This window comes from Bufo bufo, chromosome 6 (genome assembly GCF_905171765.1).
Source record: "Bufo bufo chromosome 6, aBufBuf1.1, whole genome shotgun sequence".
Taxonomy (NCBI): domain Eukaryota; kingdom Metazoa; phylum Chordata; class Amphibia; order Anura; family Bufonidae; genus Bufo; species Bufo bufo.
Window position 1 is genome coordinate 163,383,461 of NC_053394.1, and position 15,492 is coordinate 163,398,952.

Consider the following 15,492-nt stretch of genomic DNA (forward strand, 5'->3'; position numbering starts at 1 on the left):
CAGACCCATACATTTCAAATTTAGCCGCAAAAAGTGCGAACAGCACATGGATGCTTCAAATTATAGAACATGTCCAATTCTTGTCCATTTTGCGGTGTGAAAAGTGCGGGATTCACACAGACCACATCTGTATTTAGCAGATTCTTGATTTGCGGACTGCAAAATAGATACGGTTGTGTGAATGCACCCTCAGAGTATGTCGACATGGGACATTATTTGTGATGGAAAAATCTGCTTTGGACTTTGCGATGGATCTGAGGAAGAATCTGCAAAAAAATTTACATCATAATCTGCATGAGTTACGAGTGGATTTGTTGAAGATTTGCCACAGATGTCACCCAGTACATTGCAAAGGATGAAGTTCACAGTGGAAAATATGGAGAGTGGGCTCATGCACACAAACGTATTTTCTTTCCGTGTCTGTTCCTTTTTTTTTGCGGACCGTATGCGGAACCATCCATTTCAATGGGTTTGCAAAAAAAACTGAAGTTACTCTGTATGCATTCCGTTTCCGAATGTCTGCATTTCCGTTCCGCAAAAAAATAGAACATGTCCTATTATTGTCCGCATTACGGACAAGGATAGGACTGTTCTATTAGGGGCTAGCTGTTCCGTTCTGCAAAATAGGGAAAGCACACGGACGTCATCCGTATTTTTGCAGACCCGTTTTTTGCAGATTGCAAAATACATACGGTCGTGTGCTTGAGCTTTAAGTTGACATGCTGCAGATTTAAAATCTACACTGCAAATGAATGGTAATATAGCTGGTAATGTAAGATGTGCAGCAAATACGAAACAATTTATTCCTGAAACATATACACAATTATTGGGGGAGATTTATCAAAACTAATGTAAAGGAATAGTGGCTTACTTGCCCCTAGCAACCAATCAGATTCCACCTTTCATTTTCAAAAGGAGCTCTGAGAAATGAAAGGTGGAATCTGATTGGTTGCTATGGGCAACTAAGTCAGTTTTCCTTTACATCAGTTTTGATAATTCTCCCCCAATGTATAAAGGTGACCACCTAGTGTTTGCATACATTTGTACTAATAACTGGGGATGTTATTTCAGTACGTACTACTGCTGCACATGTATAATAATATCCTGCCCTCAGTGCCCCTGCTGAAAATCTCTCTCTATGACAGTCTGGCTGTTTCCATCCTGTCTGTGTCCATGTAAATCTGCCTCACTGCCCACGGCTGTCTCTGTCCCTCTGCTTCATATCATGGATTCAGACTTGACAAACTATTTAATGTAACATGGAATGAAAGCACATTGTGCAAGATGGGTACAAATGAGCAGCAAGGGGCAGTTCCCGCAGCTGAAACCGAAGGGAGTAGAAATGTGCACCAAATTGTATATGGAAGGATGGTCGTAGGGCTTTTGTGGCGTAGAGAAGCTAGCACCCTGTCAGTTCTATGAATGTTACATCTAATTTAAGAAAGGGCACAATGCCAGAGAATTGTTACCATTGCTGCATAAGTCACGTCACTAGATATAATATGTGATACAATTCATTGCACAGTACATCAATATTGAGAGCGGGGCTATTTTATCGAATATTGAGCCCGGGCAACAAGCAAGGTAGGGCTCCCTTTAGACAAGCTGCCTAATTCAAAAAAATACTACCTTACAATGTCTAAATAATAACTTCATTGCCCACAGAAAACTACCGTTCACTAGATACTGCAATTCTTGAATAATACTCCCAAATAGCTTCCAAATAATACCACCATATAATACATAAATAATACTTCCATCCAGTGTCTGAAAAACACTACCATACAAAAGCTACATAATACCATATAGCTCCCAAAATGCTAACAGTGCTACAGGAGGTACAAACGTACAAAACAAGCTATGGTCACTAGAGACAGAAATCCAGATTTAGAGGGGTCAGGCAGGTAGAGTAGACAGGGAAAATCCAGGGTCAAACACACATAACAGCCGGTACAGGCAAACAGAGAATAAAATAGCTCCAGGGCAACTAGAGATAATAAAAAATCGGGCTAAAATAAGAAATCACTACCCGTTCTCCACCATCTCTCTCTGTGGCACCGGTCCAGTCATCCTAAAGCTGCCTGTTTACAAATGGCAGCACTGACGTGACGGTATTGCCTGCAGTGGCCATATGTCCTACAGCTGTACATCATGGACACAGTATGTATCTACTAGTTACCTATGCTGTGCGCAATGTTATTGGACAGAAGCCGCTGATGATCGGGTCTGGTCACGTGCCCCCCCATCAGTGGCCAGACTGGGACTGTACAAATAGGGATGCTGACACTACACAAAGGTGGGGGTTCACAGCACAGCAGGGAGCACATTACAGTATATTAGTAAATTGATTATTTCTAGCCCTTTTGTAAAATATAGGTTGAAGTGATCACCCCCTTTAATTAATTTAAATTGCGTCCTTTAGTGTCGCTAAATGGTGGTGGCCAAGAAAGAAGCACTTTGAAAACACCTCTCATGCTCCATAGCAGTAGTGGTAGTGGTTGTAGTAGTTGTACTTACCTGTGTTTCATTAAAGTCTTTTACTCCCACACAATATACAATAGCACCCAAACTCCGAGCTCTATCAGCCTGTAAAAGAAATAAATAACCATAACTCATCTCTGGTGAGTCCATACCGCAGCTTGTGTGGGCAAATATAAATAGTGTTCCCTTAACGTGACTACAGATCACTCGTTATTGTTATATTAATGGGACTTGGCAAAATGTCCATTTGATAACGGAAACTCACAATTCAACCCCTGAAAACTGCTTGTTTGCATAAGTATTCTCCTACTCCTGTGGTGCAGAAGCTCACATCAGATGTATGGTAAAGATACAAACATGTATAAGATAGGAAAAAGCTACAAGTAATATTCAGGTGTTTGAATAGTGAGCAATGTTGGGTCAATAATGAGGAAATGGAAGCTGAACCATACCACCCAGGTCCCGCTTAGACAAGGCCATCCCTCACATCTCAACATTAAAGGAAGCCAGAGAGAGGCCAACAATTATATCAAGGAGCAACAAATTTCTCAGTCCAAGGCCTCATGCACACGGCCGTTGTTTTTGCGGCTTGGATGCGGACCCATTCACTTCAATGTTGCTTCGTTCCGTGGTCAGCAAAAAAAATATAACCTGTCCTATTCTCGTCCATGTTTTGCGGACAAGAATAGGCAGGATGCACATGGACGCCATCCGTGTTTTGCGGATCCGCAAAACACACAATGGTCATGTGCATGAGGCCCAAGAATGAATGAAGGTGCACCAGTCAACCATAGCTCTGCATACAGACACTTACCTGTCTGGGAGAGTGGCGAGAAAGAAGTTATTACTAAAGAGAAGCAGTATCAAAGCTAGAAAGCATCAACGTGACCCAAGATAAAGTGTGGAAGAAGGTTTTTTCTTCCAAAGAGACCAAGCAGGTGGGTAAAATTTGAAGTAACGCCAGAGGCATATGCCCAGAGTAATTTTCCCTACCAATCTAAATACTAAAGAGATTTTGAGTGCCCGCATTACAATTTTAATAACTTCACAATCCCCCCCGGCCCTGCAAAAAAAAAAAAGGGGGCCTAAGTGTTTTCAGAGTCAAGGAACTCACAAATCTGCCATTGGATGTTCATCAGCAGACACCATGAAGTAAGAGGATTGCAGCATCATGTTGAGGAGATGCTTTTCCTCAGTGGGTGTTGGACATTGTATTGGAACTGAAGGATGCCTAATTCATCTAAAATACAGGAAGATGCTACAAAACACAGTCTACAGCTAAAAACCTGAGAAAGTTCATATTTCTTAGAAAGTGGAAAAGTGTTTGAGAGAGTGTATATGTGAGAGTAAGAGAGTATGAGAGAGTGTGAGGTAATGTCAGAGTGAGAGAGAGTGTATTTAATGGAATGTGAGAGTGTAAGCAGATGAGTCACTAACAAGGAGTGAGAGACAGGGTGTAGGAGAGAGAGATGAGTGAGGGAATGTGAGAACATGAGGGAGAAGGGTGAGAAAGAGTGAGTTTGTGAGAGAAAAGAGGGCTGAAAAAAAGAGGGAAAAAAAGAGGGAATATAGGAGAGTAAGTGAGTGACAGAAGTGAGAGAGAGGGTGGGAGACTGTGAGACAGTGTGTAAGGGAGTGTGAGAGAGGTTAGCGAGAGAGTGTCAGAGTGAGAATATTTGAGGTACCTCATTTTCTGCATAGTTGAACTGGTTTTGCTGCAGTTCCCCATCAGTGAGCGCTATGATAACACTGGCCGCACTGTTACCTGAGGGTAAAAATGCAGATATCACTTACAACAATAACATTTCCTTTATTGTAATAAATAATATGATACTGCGCTCTGGGACTATGGACGTGTTTATATTTAATACAAGAATATGATGTGTTAATTACATCCAGCATATGAGTATACACCAATCTACAAGTATCTATCTGGCTCAACCAGTGTACCTGTAGTGTAGACTCCTGCTTGTGCTCCGATGCTTCGCTGATGAAGAACAGTGTCTGTTTGAAACGCGTTGAAGAAGAGATACCTGGCACCTGTGGTCATTGCTGACCGCGGTAGTGACGTCACTCGCTGCTCCTAGTGAGCGCTAAATTTTGTCCAACCTCTACCTGCTGTAGCATCGCGCCACCGGCCGGGGCGCGAAGCAGCACGCCAAACTATACGATACCTTGACTGGTTTACATCCCGGACTCCAGCATCGATGATTCGGCGATTAGCATCAATGTAATCGACAATCCCTGATCTCAGGAACGAACCACCGCATCGAGCATCGGAGCACAAGCAGGAGTCTACACTACAGGTACACTGGTTGAGCCAGATAGATACTTGTAGATTGGTGTATACTCATATGCTGGATGTAATTAACACATCATATTCTCGTATTAAATATAAACACGTCCATAGTCCCAGAGCGCAGTATCATATTATTTATTACAGTGCCCCCCTTTATGCGGCAGACTTTGCGGCTGCGATACCGCTGCCACAATATAGCGCACTCACGGAGCGCCTTTGAAGCAACTTTAAAACAAAGGACATTTCCTTTATTATTTCATGCTTTGCCTTACTATAGTGTAATGTCCATATTTACTATATACCTCACAAGTTCTGTATGTATTGTTAGTGTATATACTGTAGAAATCTGCCATGTTCCATGACAGTGAGAGAGATTTGCCAACGATGAGCTACAAATGTAGTAGAGCTAAAATGAAATGTGATAACCAACAAACTAACCTCTGCAGCATTAGTATTGTACTGTGTAGGCCCTTCTGTGAACTGTGAAATTTAGAGAGCATGGCAATCTATACATATGATACATCTATACCTATACAGCAGGTGACATCTGCAGGCGGAGTGTTACCTAAAATCTTTATTGTATATGATCATACACGGTAAATAGGGCATAACTTACTTCTTCTGTTCTCCTGATTGATCTGTTCATTCGCCTGTGAAAAATATTCAGGAACAGTCAGGATGGATGAGTGAACAACTGGAGATACTATTATCATTAATGTTGGACATGCCTTAAGTTATTGTGATGTGGCTTATTGGACCATTGTGGTATAATATTAAAAGGTGTATTAGACTGAATGCTTCTGGATATGAAGACATCATAAGTGGTAAGTGTCATGGACTGGTTAAAATGTGTCACGTAATAGGCACAAACCTTTAAATATTAGGGTCATTGTGGCAAGTATGATGATCATCCTGGGTTAGGTGCCGATACCAGCCGCCAATTTTTGTAGGAGTAACAGTGTAGTACATGAGTGGCCCAGCTCATTGAGGGGTGTCCTATGCAGAGTACTCAGTTCTACAATGATTGTATATCCTAATAGGGCATTTGGAACCCTAATCGGCTTCATTAGTTTCTCAGTTGAGGAACATTGTTTGGCACCCCTTAGTTTTCAGGTCCTAGAGCACTACCAAACTTCTGGACCACTAGGTCTCATCCACATGGTACAGTCCCTGTGGTACACTGCAGGGGGTGCCAAATAATGACATGACTTTTGGACGTTCATCAAGGAGATTTCACTCCACAGATAAATATTACTAAATGTCTGATCGTATGACTGCTGATACCCCCCAGTTATCCAGGGAATAAAGGGTCTTTGAATCCCTTCTCTGAATGGAGTGATAGTGTGCATGCCGGTGCACGGCTCCATTCTCTTTTGTGGGACTAACATGGACAACTAGGTAAGTCCCAGGGAAGTGAATGGAGCAGTGGAACGGCATGTAGGCTGCCACTCCATTCAGAGAGGGATCTGGAGGTCCCTCTGTTCTTGGGATCGCTGTGGATCCCAGCAGTCAGACCCCCATCAATCCGACATTTATCACATGTCCTGTGAATAGGTAAAAGCTACTTTTTGTAGGTAATGCCCTTTGAAGTATGAAGATGGGAACTTATTATGTGTAGAAAATATCAGGGTTTATTGGTTTGACAACTTTGTATCAAAAATACAACTTTACTTACCATTTTAAATCCTTCATGCATAAATGTGTCACCCCCAGGCACCTCTGTTTGAAGCTTTTGGAGGCCTTGGCGTATCAGTTCTCTGTAAAGGACATATACACAGTGACAGTGAATGACAACCACATAGCAACATGGGACATTTTTATACAAAATAATTTCATTTTTGCATCCACATAAAATCACTAATTAAGGCTTCATTCACATGTCCATGAATCACGGACGTGTACTCCGTGGTCTCCACAGACAGCACATGCACCTGTAACATCCCAGAGTTATGTTACTAAACTCTTTTTCCCCGCTATTATTTGTTAAGTGTATCCGCATTGTCATCCTGTTTAATGTAACATCACATTCTCACAATGTGCATTTTCTAAGCCTGTTACATGTATTTGCTGTAATTTTCATGTTCACCAGCAGGTGGCAGCAATATGTTACCAGGGCTTTAGTAACAGTTTAGCATATCTAGACTGGAATAGTACATTCCAGTTTAACTCCTCCCTCTTTGAGGAGGTGTGGAATGTTCCCACATCCTGCCTCATGGGGAGGAAAGGAAGTTACAGTTAGTGTGCCAGCCACCCCAGCTAGGGGAAGGCTGTGCTGGTAGGAGCTCCCAGTTCTAGGGATCCCAACCCAGAATATTGTCTCGGCTGAGACCAAAGATCACCCTTCCCAGTCTGAGCCCTTCAGCCTCAACTGGTGACCAGCAAGCAGCCATCTCCAGAACTTCAGGACGAACCATTCCCTGTGAGCACAACTGTAACATCCAGAGACCAGGAGAAGCCAAATTCCTCCTCAGCTAGTAAGTCCCCAACACAGCAGAAGATAGACAGAGCAGAAGATATAGATTCCTGCCATATTCTCCAGGCATATGATAGAAGCAGAAGAGATAGTAATCCCTGCCATATATTGCCAATACCCGCTGGGACCCAAGACTATAGCTGTATCTCATGTGGATTGATGCTGCCTCCAGTAAAGACAAGTTGAATTATATTCCAAGTCTGGATCTCATTCATTGCTACCAAAATCCTCAATTACTCCTACTAGCAACACACTCATTTATTGCAAGTGAGCCAGGATCCAGGAGTCCAGCCGTACCAAGGTAGGAGACACCATTGACACTATACCTACTACTACACAGAGACGTTACACCACTCTGGCATTCCTCACCTGGTACGTGAGTTGCAACACCTTAAAGGGCCCTGAGACTGTACCCTGCGCACGCTGCAATTGGCATCACAAACAAAAAACATAGACTATTATACCCATATCCGGACCCACTGCATATTTTGGCGTCCGCCTAACCGTACCACGGTCCTGCTCATTGCACACCCTTCAACTGTAATTTGTGTATTTACACATCAGTGATTTTCCACCGATCGTGGGTCTATGGTGACACCATGAAGCATGCCCCACTTTTGTCCATGATTAGGGATCCCTCAAGTTAAAACAGACTATGGATCCATGAAAACCACAGGCACCATCCGTGTTTGGTCCATGTTTTACACAGATTGTTGATTGGAGATGATCTAGAAACCAATTTTCAGCCTAGCAGTGTCCATGGAGGGCAAAAAAAGGGACACACGGAGCAAACATGGGATCTTCATAGACATCTTCACGGATGAACCAGTGACCATCTTGTCACGCATGTCATCACGGACGTGTGAAAGAGTCCTAAGACTTAGAACACATGTATGGCAGGAAGGAATACTTGGTTTTCCTATTCCTTTTAGCATGTGGGAACCCTTGAACAAAAATGTTAACCACCTTGGCAAACCACTACCAATAGATAAGTGGGCCCCAATGTGACATCTGTAACACAGCACACCCTGTTATGACCCTGCATTAAGAATACTGGTCTCCTTACCAGACTGGTTGACCTTTTGGCTTGGGCCCAGTTGCATCAACTGCAGCCAAACAAATACAGTAAAAACATATACTTCAGCAAAGTATTACACTTAGCACCCTAAATAAAATAATCAAAGCAGATGCACTGTCATATAGAAAAGCTTCTTGATAAAGTGCAAAGGTCCCTATTAGAGGAAAAAATGTCAATTAAAGCAAGTTGCCAAACTCCTTTTCTGGTTCCAACTGTAGGGAACCACTGGGTCAAATTTTGGAACAGAAAATCTCAAACAGCTCAGCAGAACCCTACTCTGAACTGATGAGTAGCAATAACTCTGTAACTTCACAGTTTACAGCTGGGTGTCTTGCAGTACTACACACAGCCTACAAACAAGAGGGGCACTGTGTTTCTAATCTCAAGCAGACTATTTCCTTGTGCACAAGTGATTTAAATAGTCTTCCCTTTTCTGTCTCTATGGCCTTTTTCACAGAAGCGTGTGGAAATCTGTGAGTTTTCCGCTTCCGGAATACACACGGATTCTGGATGATATGCCATCCAGACTGCCATCAGTAATGAATGAGTAATTCTTCCACATTTACATGCGTATTCCTTCCTTCCTGCATTTTTATGATCTCTCATAGACTAAAATGTGCATATTTGGAAACCAATACGCACAAAACTAGGACATGCTTTGGTTTTCAACACTGACGGAAATTATACTTCTATATGGATAGCTCTATTCATTAACATTAGCAGTGGGCCATAAAATCTAGGCCATATACGGCTTGCAAATATGCTCGTGGGAAAGCAACTTTTGGGAAATCCTCAATACCTGTTGGGGCTCCTTGAGGACAGTTTTGGGAACACCAATCTAATATATTATATATTTATATATATGTAATATATTGTGTTGGCTTGCACATTTTTGGGCTGTTTGGTGAATGGACTTGATAATTATAAAAAATGGTTGCAGAAAATCCACAGTCATGCTAGCACTTTACCTCTTTTCAGTCAACTTCATGATGGTTGTTGCCCGGGAGGAGAAGACAATAAATGACATCCTGAGCATAGGACTGTACCAAAAGAAACACAAACATTCATAAAATCAGGGAAGTCCAGTGAATACATGATGAATGCACAGTAACTATACAGAGAATATGGTGAGTGAATAAAAAAGGCAATGAGGATCTTATAGTCACTTCTATATTTAATTATCTTTTAAAAAACTTTGGTGGGTGGCCATATTGGAGGTACACACTTCCATTCTGTACTGTCTGTAACAGGATGTGTGTAGCAATGTCCTATTTACATGGGCGCATATGATCAGGGACAAATTGTTTATTTCCAATCACTGGTACCTGATCGCTCGACTGTGTAGCTCCTCCGCTTCTACAAGGGGATGAACAATCACTACTGTGATTTTTCGTCCCCATGCAAATTCCTGTTTTTTGGCAGCATATCCCTGTTTACACAGCGCAATGGGATTCTGACAAATAACAATTTTAGGTGCTGCACCTCTAGGCCTTATGCACACGACCGTGATGCGTTTTGCGGTCCGCAAATTGCGGATCCGCAAAACACGGATGGCGTCCGTGCACGTTCCGCAATTTGCGGAACGGCACGGAGAGCCTTTAATATACCTGCCTATTCTTGTCCGCAAAGCTCATGCTAATGAGCCTCTAGGTGCTATGTGGGCGTCATTAGCACCTAGAGGCTCCGTCTACCTTCATACACAGCCACCGCCCAGCGCGTCCCTCCAGCCCGCCCATCTCCTGCTGAATGCGATCCTCCGTGTGACGCAACGGACGAATTCTCACGCATGCGCCGTGCGCGGCTGTATTCGGCGCATGCGCAGTGAATGTCTGACCGCTTCCCTGCTCAGACATCTCCACTGCGCCTGCGCCGATGACGTCATAGTGCTCCAAGGAACAGGCGCAGTGGAGATGTCTGAGCAGGGAAGCGGTCAGACATTCACTGCGCATGCGCCGAATACAGCCGCGCACGGCGCATGCGCGAGAATTCGTCCGTTGCGTCACACGGAGGATCGCATTCAGCAGGAGATGGGCGGGCTGGAGGGAGGCGCTGGGCGGTGGCTGTGTATGAAGGTAGACGGAGCCTCTAGGTGCTAATGACGCCCACATAGCACCTAGAGGCTCATTAGCATATTTATAAAAGTTATTTTTTTAGCAAAACGGCTGCCCCAAAAGCTGTTATATTAGGATGGTTGGCCAGAGCAGACACTAGCGGATCGCTAGTGTCTGAGAGCTAATTATGGCATACGAAGTGATAGAAACCCTTTAACCCTAATGGGCTATTTAAGGTCTGAGAACTTGGTCAACCCTATCTGAGCGTTCAAACATTCTTGAGTTCCCATACTCATGGTACTCCTTTACGTTTTCACTCTAAAATTGTACAAAACCAAAATAGTACACTGATATTGCTTATTGCTTAACTTTATGCCTTTTGGAGATTATTAATCTTCAACTTGCTTAGCTGTTTACAGCAACAGTAATTTTGACCAGGGGTGCCAAAACCTTTGCATGTCTCCGTATGTCATTCCTTTTCAGTATTTTGTGGCAGTTTCTTGTGCTGTTTTTTGAGCCAAAGCCAATAGTGTATTCAAAATGGGAAAGATGAGAACTTCCCGAAACAGCGCTCTAGCAGCTGGAAAATCTCTGCAGTTCTCAGAGATTAATTGATCCCATGTGGACTTATTGTGGTAAATGGAAAACTTTCCACCTTTGTCACACAGAAGTTACTTTACAACTAATATACTGAATACTTTGTCCAACCCTCATGATGATAAAAAAGGTCAGTAGACACATTGGCAACCTCCTGAGGTCAGGGCTGATGGTACAGATAAGTGTTGAGCACTGTATATATACTATTTACTGTATTCGAATATGCAAAACTATTAGGCTTATTTGTTAGTACAGCTAACAACCATAAAGACAATAAAATGTGGCAGAACAAGATATAAGAAATAGTACAATTGCTATTTAATTCATAGAATAAAAAACTAAAAATCGCCACTGGTACCAGGCTAAACATAGAATGGTACATTACCAAATAGTACAAGATAAACCAATAAGCAAGTAAAAGCGTAAAGGCAAATAACAAAGCAGTAATAGGTACTAATGCTAATTTGGGGTATCACCTATCGTCTAAAGCAATTACCGTAAGGGACTGGTGAGCAGAGTGTCTATGTGTGTGTCAGGATGCACAACTGATATCATATAAGGGTGTCCTGTACACTCCTACAAAGGGATGTAGAGAAGATGTAACAGCACTATGTGGCAAGGAAGGTGGTAAAACATGTCTACCAATCTCGTAACTCCCAGAGGCAAAAAAGGAAATTAAAAAAGCCAGACTTCTTTCTCCAACATCTGTCATTGGGGACAGTTGAAACCCCATACATGGTAGATTGACGGCTAATTCCACCAATACTGGAGAGTTTTGACTAACACATATGACCAACTTTAACAATGAAGCCCCCAAGAATGCTTTAGCCTCCATTATCATTTTCTAGAGATGTATCCTTCCTAGAATTTCTTGAAGCACAAGTATCAGGCTAAGCACTGCAATTTTTTTTGTAATGTTTTTATCAACAGATGAGATGTAATATGAATGATGAGATTGGAGGACCAGACAACTGGACTTGTGGATAAATAATGGACAAAAAGTACAAAGTGACACAGGCAGTGGATGTAAACCAACTGTGCCAACCAACTGTCTGTCATAGGGTTAGTCCTAAGAGTGTTATACTGGCAGTCCCCTGTTTTTCACTCTTTCACTCTATACAGGGATCTGGAGTTTGCTGTAGGGGAGCCACCCGGCCGATAACTCTTGGAATAGTCCTGCTGTGGTTGGCTGCTCACCCATGGAGAACAGAGACCCCAGTGTGAAACACAAAGGGCTTTAGGCAATACTAGTAGTCAGGAACAGGCAGAGGTCAGGACAGGCAAAGTAAGTACGAATCTGTGAAACTAGTCCAAGGTCAGGGCAGGGTCAATACAGTAAACATGAAAAGGTCAGGTCAGGCAGCAGAAGTTCAGAATCAGTAAACAGGCAGGTACACAGGACAGAACAGCACACCTTCGCAGAAATCTAGCAAGCAAGACAACCTAAAGTTCAGGCATCCTCCCCTAGGGGAAGGTGTCTTAAGTACCTAGAGGCAACCAGCCATTGGACCATCACACAGCAGAGAAGCCAGCTGGGTGAGTAATGCAGCACCTGTGCTCACTAGGAGAAGAGGGGCAGCAACCAGCACGGGCTACCTGCGCAACACAAACTTCATTCATACCTTGTAAATTTTTCAGTAAGGCTCTCAACAAAGTAGTAAATTTCATGCCAGTGGTTCTTCACACTACCAGACCTGTGGAAAAATAACATAATTAGATCAATCAATCGCCAGTACAGGTGGTTAAATGTGGGCAGTACCGTTCTTTTACAAATAAAGATGCACATGGAGCTTGCACATCATAAGATCAGAAGGGCTCATGCACATGATCAAGTTTCAAGTTGTACAGAGTTAAAATACACACTCAAAGATTCATACTGTACCTCCATGCCTTCAGCTCTTTACAGAGCCATACACATACTAAGTCTAACTGGACTATATCACATGGAATACTTTGAGAAAAACCCATAATGTCATTTTGCTGTAGACCACAAATATTCTAACAGACTACATTTCCAAGATAGAATTAGAGCTGGATATTGTGTGTGCTCCACAACACCTCAAGAAACGTAAGCCTGAAAACCTCTGTCTAGCCAATAAAAAGGGACTACATTACCACCTTTTTGTTTTTTCACCACTGGCTGCGAAGATCCAAAACACTACTGCTATGATGGAAGATACTGTTACATACCACATTTGAACAGAAAACCTGATGGGAGATCCCACCTTTTCTGAAGATGAGACCTAACCATCTCAAATGGTATAATAATGCACCATTGACTGAAAAGGCCATGAAACTTTCTGTAATTGTATTCTTTCTTGTAGCTTCTGGTGCTGGAACTAATACTTTGAATGGATGTGGAAGTACAGCTCTGTACAAATTGTAGTGGCCGTGCCTGGTTACCGCAGCTCAGCTCCTATGTACTTCAGGTTACCAATATCAAGAGCCTGGAAAACCCCTTCAACTAGTTATTCTTCAGCATCCACACTTTCTGTGACATACTTTATATTTTTTAAAGGTTTATGTAAGTTTTTCACTACAACTTCTCATCATCAAAGGCAAGAGATCAGGTAGGGAGGGTAAATCCTGTGTGCTGTTGTCATTGTCTTACTTCCTCCACTACATAGCATTGGACATTACAATCTCCTATGTCTCCCACTTTGGTTATGTGGTTGTAAAACAAATCATCAGCAGTAATAGGAAACCGCAGTATAACCTAGGGACATGCTACCAGTGCCTACCCTGAGACAACCCCTTTAAGTCTACCCCTTGCTTGGAGTCAAATAACAATAGTTATGCTGGCAAAATGACATGAAGCCTGGTAAAAATTATAGACATCCGTTGGTTTCACAAACCTAGCTGTGAAATCATATGATACATTTTAGAAGTTGGCCATGTGGATAAATCTTAACCAACTGGACTAATTTTACAATACAAAAATGTAACTATTGCCGAATTTGTTGGATTTTGGCATATAAAATGGCACCAAATTTTTTTTTAAGAAGTCCCACATTAGAAGGCAAGTCGCATCTGTACTGCATACACGACTTGGCTTAGGAAAAGTGCAGTACTTTTGGCAAGTGTTAAATGGGGTATTCTGGTTGTAGCAAGTTAGCGCCTATGAACAAGATGGGGAAAACTATTAGATTGGTGGGAGTTCGAACACTGGGACCCCCATGATCATGACAATGGAGACCAATACCCCACGAGGATGTCATGGTCTTACCTGCTTGCTGCTCTCCTTCGTTTGACATGTGCTGGCGGCCATCTTGGGTCCTGGGTTTCTTGTAGCCTTCCACCCTGCGGCTCCTCCTTCCCCTGGGAGGAGCTGGATGCCTAGCTCATATATATAGGAGGTCTGTGGCTTCAGTTCCTTGCTTGGTCCTCTTGTGTTCACATGCTTCTAAGACTGCTGCTGCTTCTGGTTCCTGATCCTGGCCTCGTCTGACTACCCTGCTGGTTCCTGATCCTGGCTTCGTCTGACTACCCTGCTGGTTCCTGATCCTGGCTTCGTCTGACTACCCTGCTGGTTCCTGATCCTGGCTTCGTCTGACTACCCTTCTGGTTCCTGACCTCTGGCTTCGCAAAGACTCTGCTCGGTTTCACCATCCGTTTGGACTTTTGCTTTACAGCTTTATTTTCAATAAAGCCTTCTTATTTTCACTTATCTCTTGTTGTACGTCTGGTTCATGGTTCCGTGACATTAGGACCAAGCCATGAATTCTGACGGTACAGGGCCATCCTCGCTACCCACGCTGGTTGCCAGACTTGATCAGCAGGATCACCTGTTGGGTCGGTTCGCTGTGGCGTTGCAAACCCTGCTTGAACGCACGGCTCATTTCGCTCCCGTTGCCGATGGGTCGGTTGTCGCTCCTGGGCTCGCTCCTACTGCCGCTCCGGTTGTTGCGCCAGAGTCTACCCCGACACCTGTTGTTGCGCCTGCGGTGTTTCGGGGTATGACCGGTTCTGCCCCTCTTCCACAGCGCTTTGGGGGAGAGCCAACTCAGTGCCGAGGTTTCCTTAACCAGGTGGGCATTTATTTCGAGTTGCTGCCACATGCCTTTCCTACTGAGAGATCAAAGGTGGGCTTCTTGATCTCGCTGCTCTCGGACAAGGCCTTGGCCTGGGCCAGCCCTTTATGGGAGAACAACAATCCGGTGGTTGCCGAGTTTTCCGGTTTTGTTGCTTCTCTTCGGAAGGTATTCGATGTGCCGGCTCGTGCTGCCTCTGCTGCGAAGCTCCTTATGTCCATCAGACAGGGTTCACGATCCGTAGCTGAATACGCCATTGAGTTTCGTACCCTGGCAGCAGAGGTGGGCTGGAATAATGAGGCTCTGGTCGCTGCTTTCTCTCATGGTCTCTCGGATGCCTTGAAGGATGAGGTTGCAGCTAAGGACCTACCAGTTGAGCTCGAGTCTCTTATTTCTTTCCTGATTTTGATTGACACCAGACTCAGGGAGAGACCTTCCTTTAAGGAGAACCTGCGGAGGTCTTCTAACAGATTGGTGCCTAC

General features: G+C 43.5%; 1 protein-coding gene across 1 annotated transcript in view; it reads right to left on the bottom strand.

Annotated features, from left to right (window-relative positions):
• LOC121003266 (anthrax toxin receptor 1-like) overlaps nucleotides 1-15,492 on the bottom strand; it is an 85,996-nt gene that overhangs the window by 39,337 nt on the left and 31,167 nt on the right. Inside the window, exons 2-7 of the mRNA XM_040434965.1 lie at nucleotides 12,602-12,673; nucleotides 9,300-9,371; nucleotides 6,456-6,537; nucleotides 5,397-5,430; nucleotides 4,167-4,246; nucleotides 2,518-2,586 (exon numbers count right to left, since the gene is read on the bottom strand). Of these exons, the coding sequence (XP_040290899.1) occupies nucleotides 2,518-2,586; nucleotides 4,167-4,246; nucleotides 5,397-5,430; nucleotides 6,456-6,537; nucleotides 9,300-9,371; nucleotides 12,602-12,673 (409 nt within the window). The remainder of the gene's footprint in view (nucleotides 1-2,517; nucleotides 2,587-4,166; nucleotides 4,247-5,396; nucleotides 5,431-6,455; nucleotides 6,538-9,299; nucleotides 9,372-12,601; nucleotides 12,674-15,492) is intronic.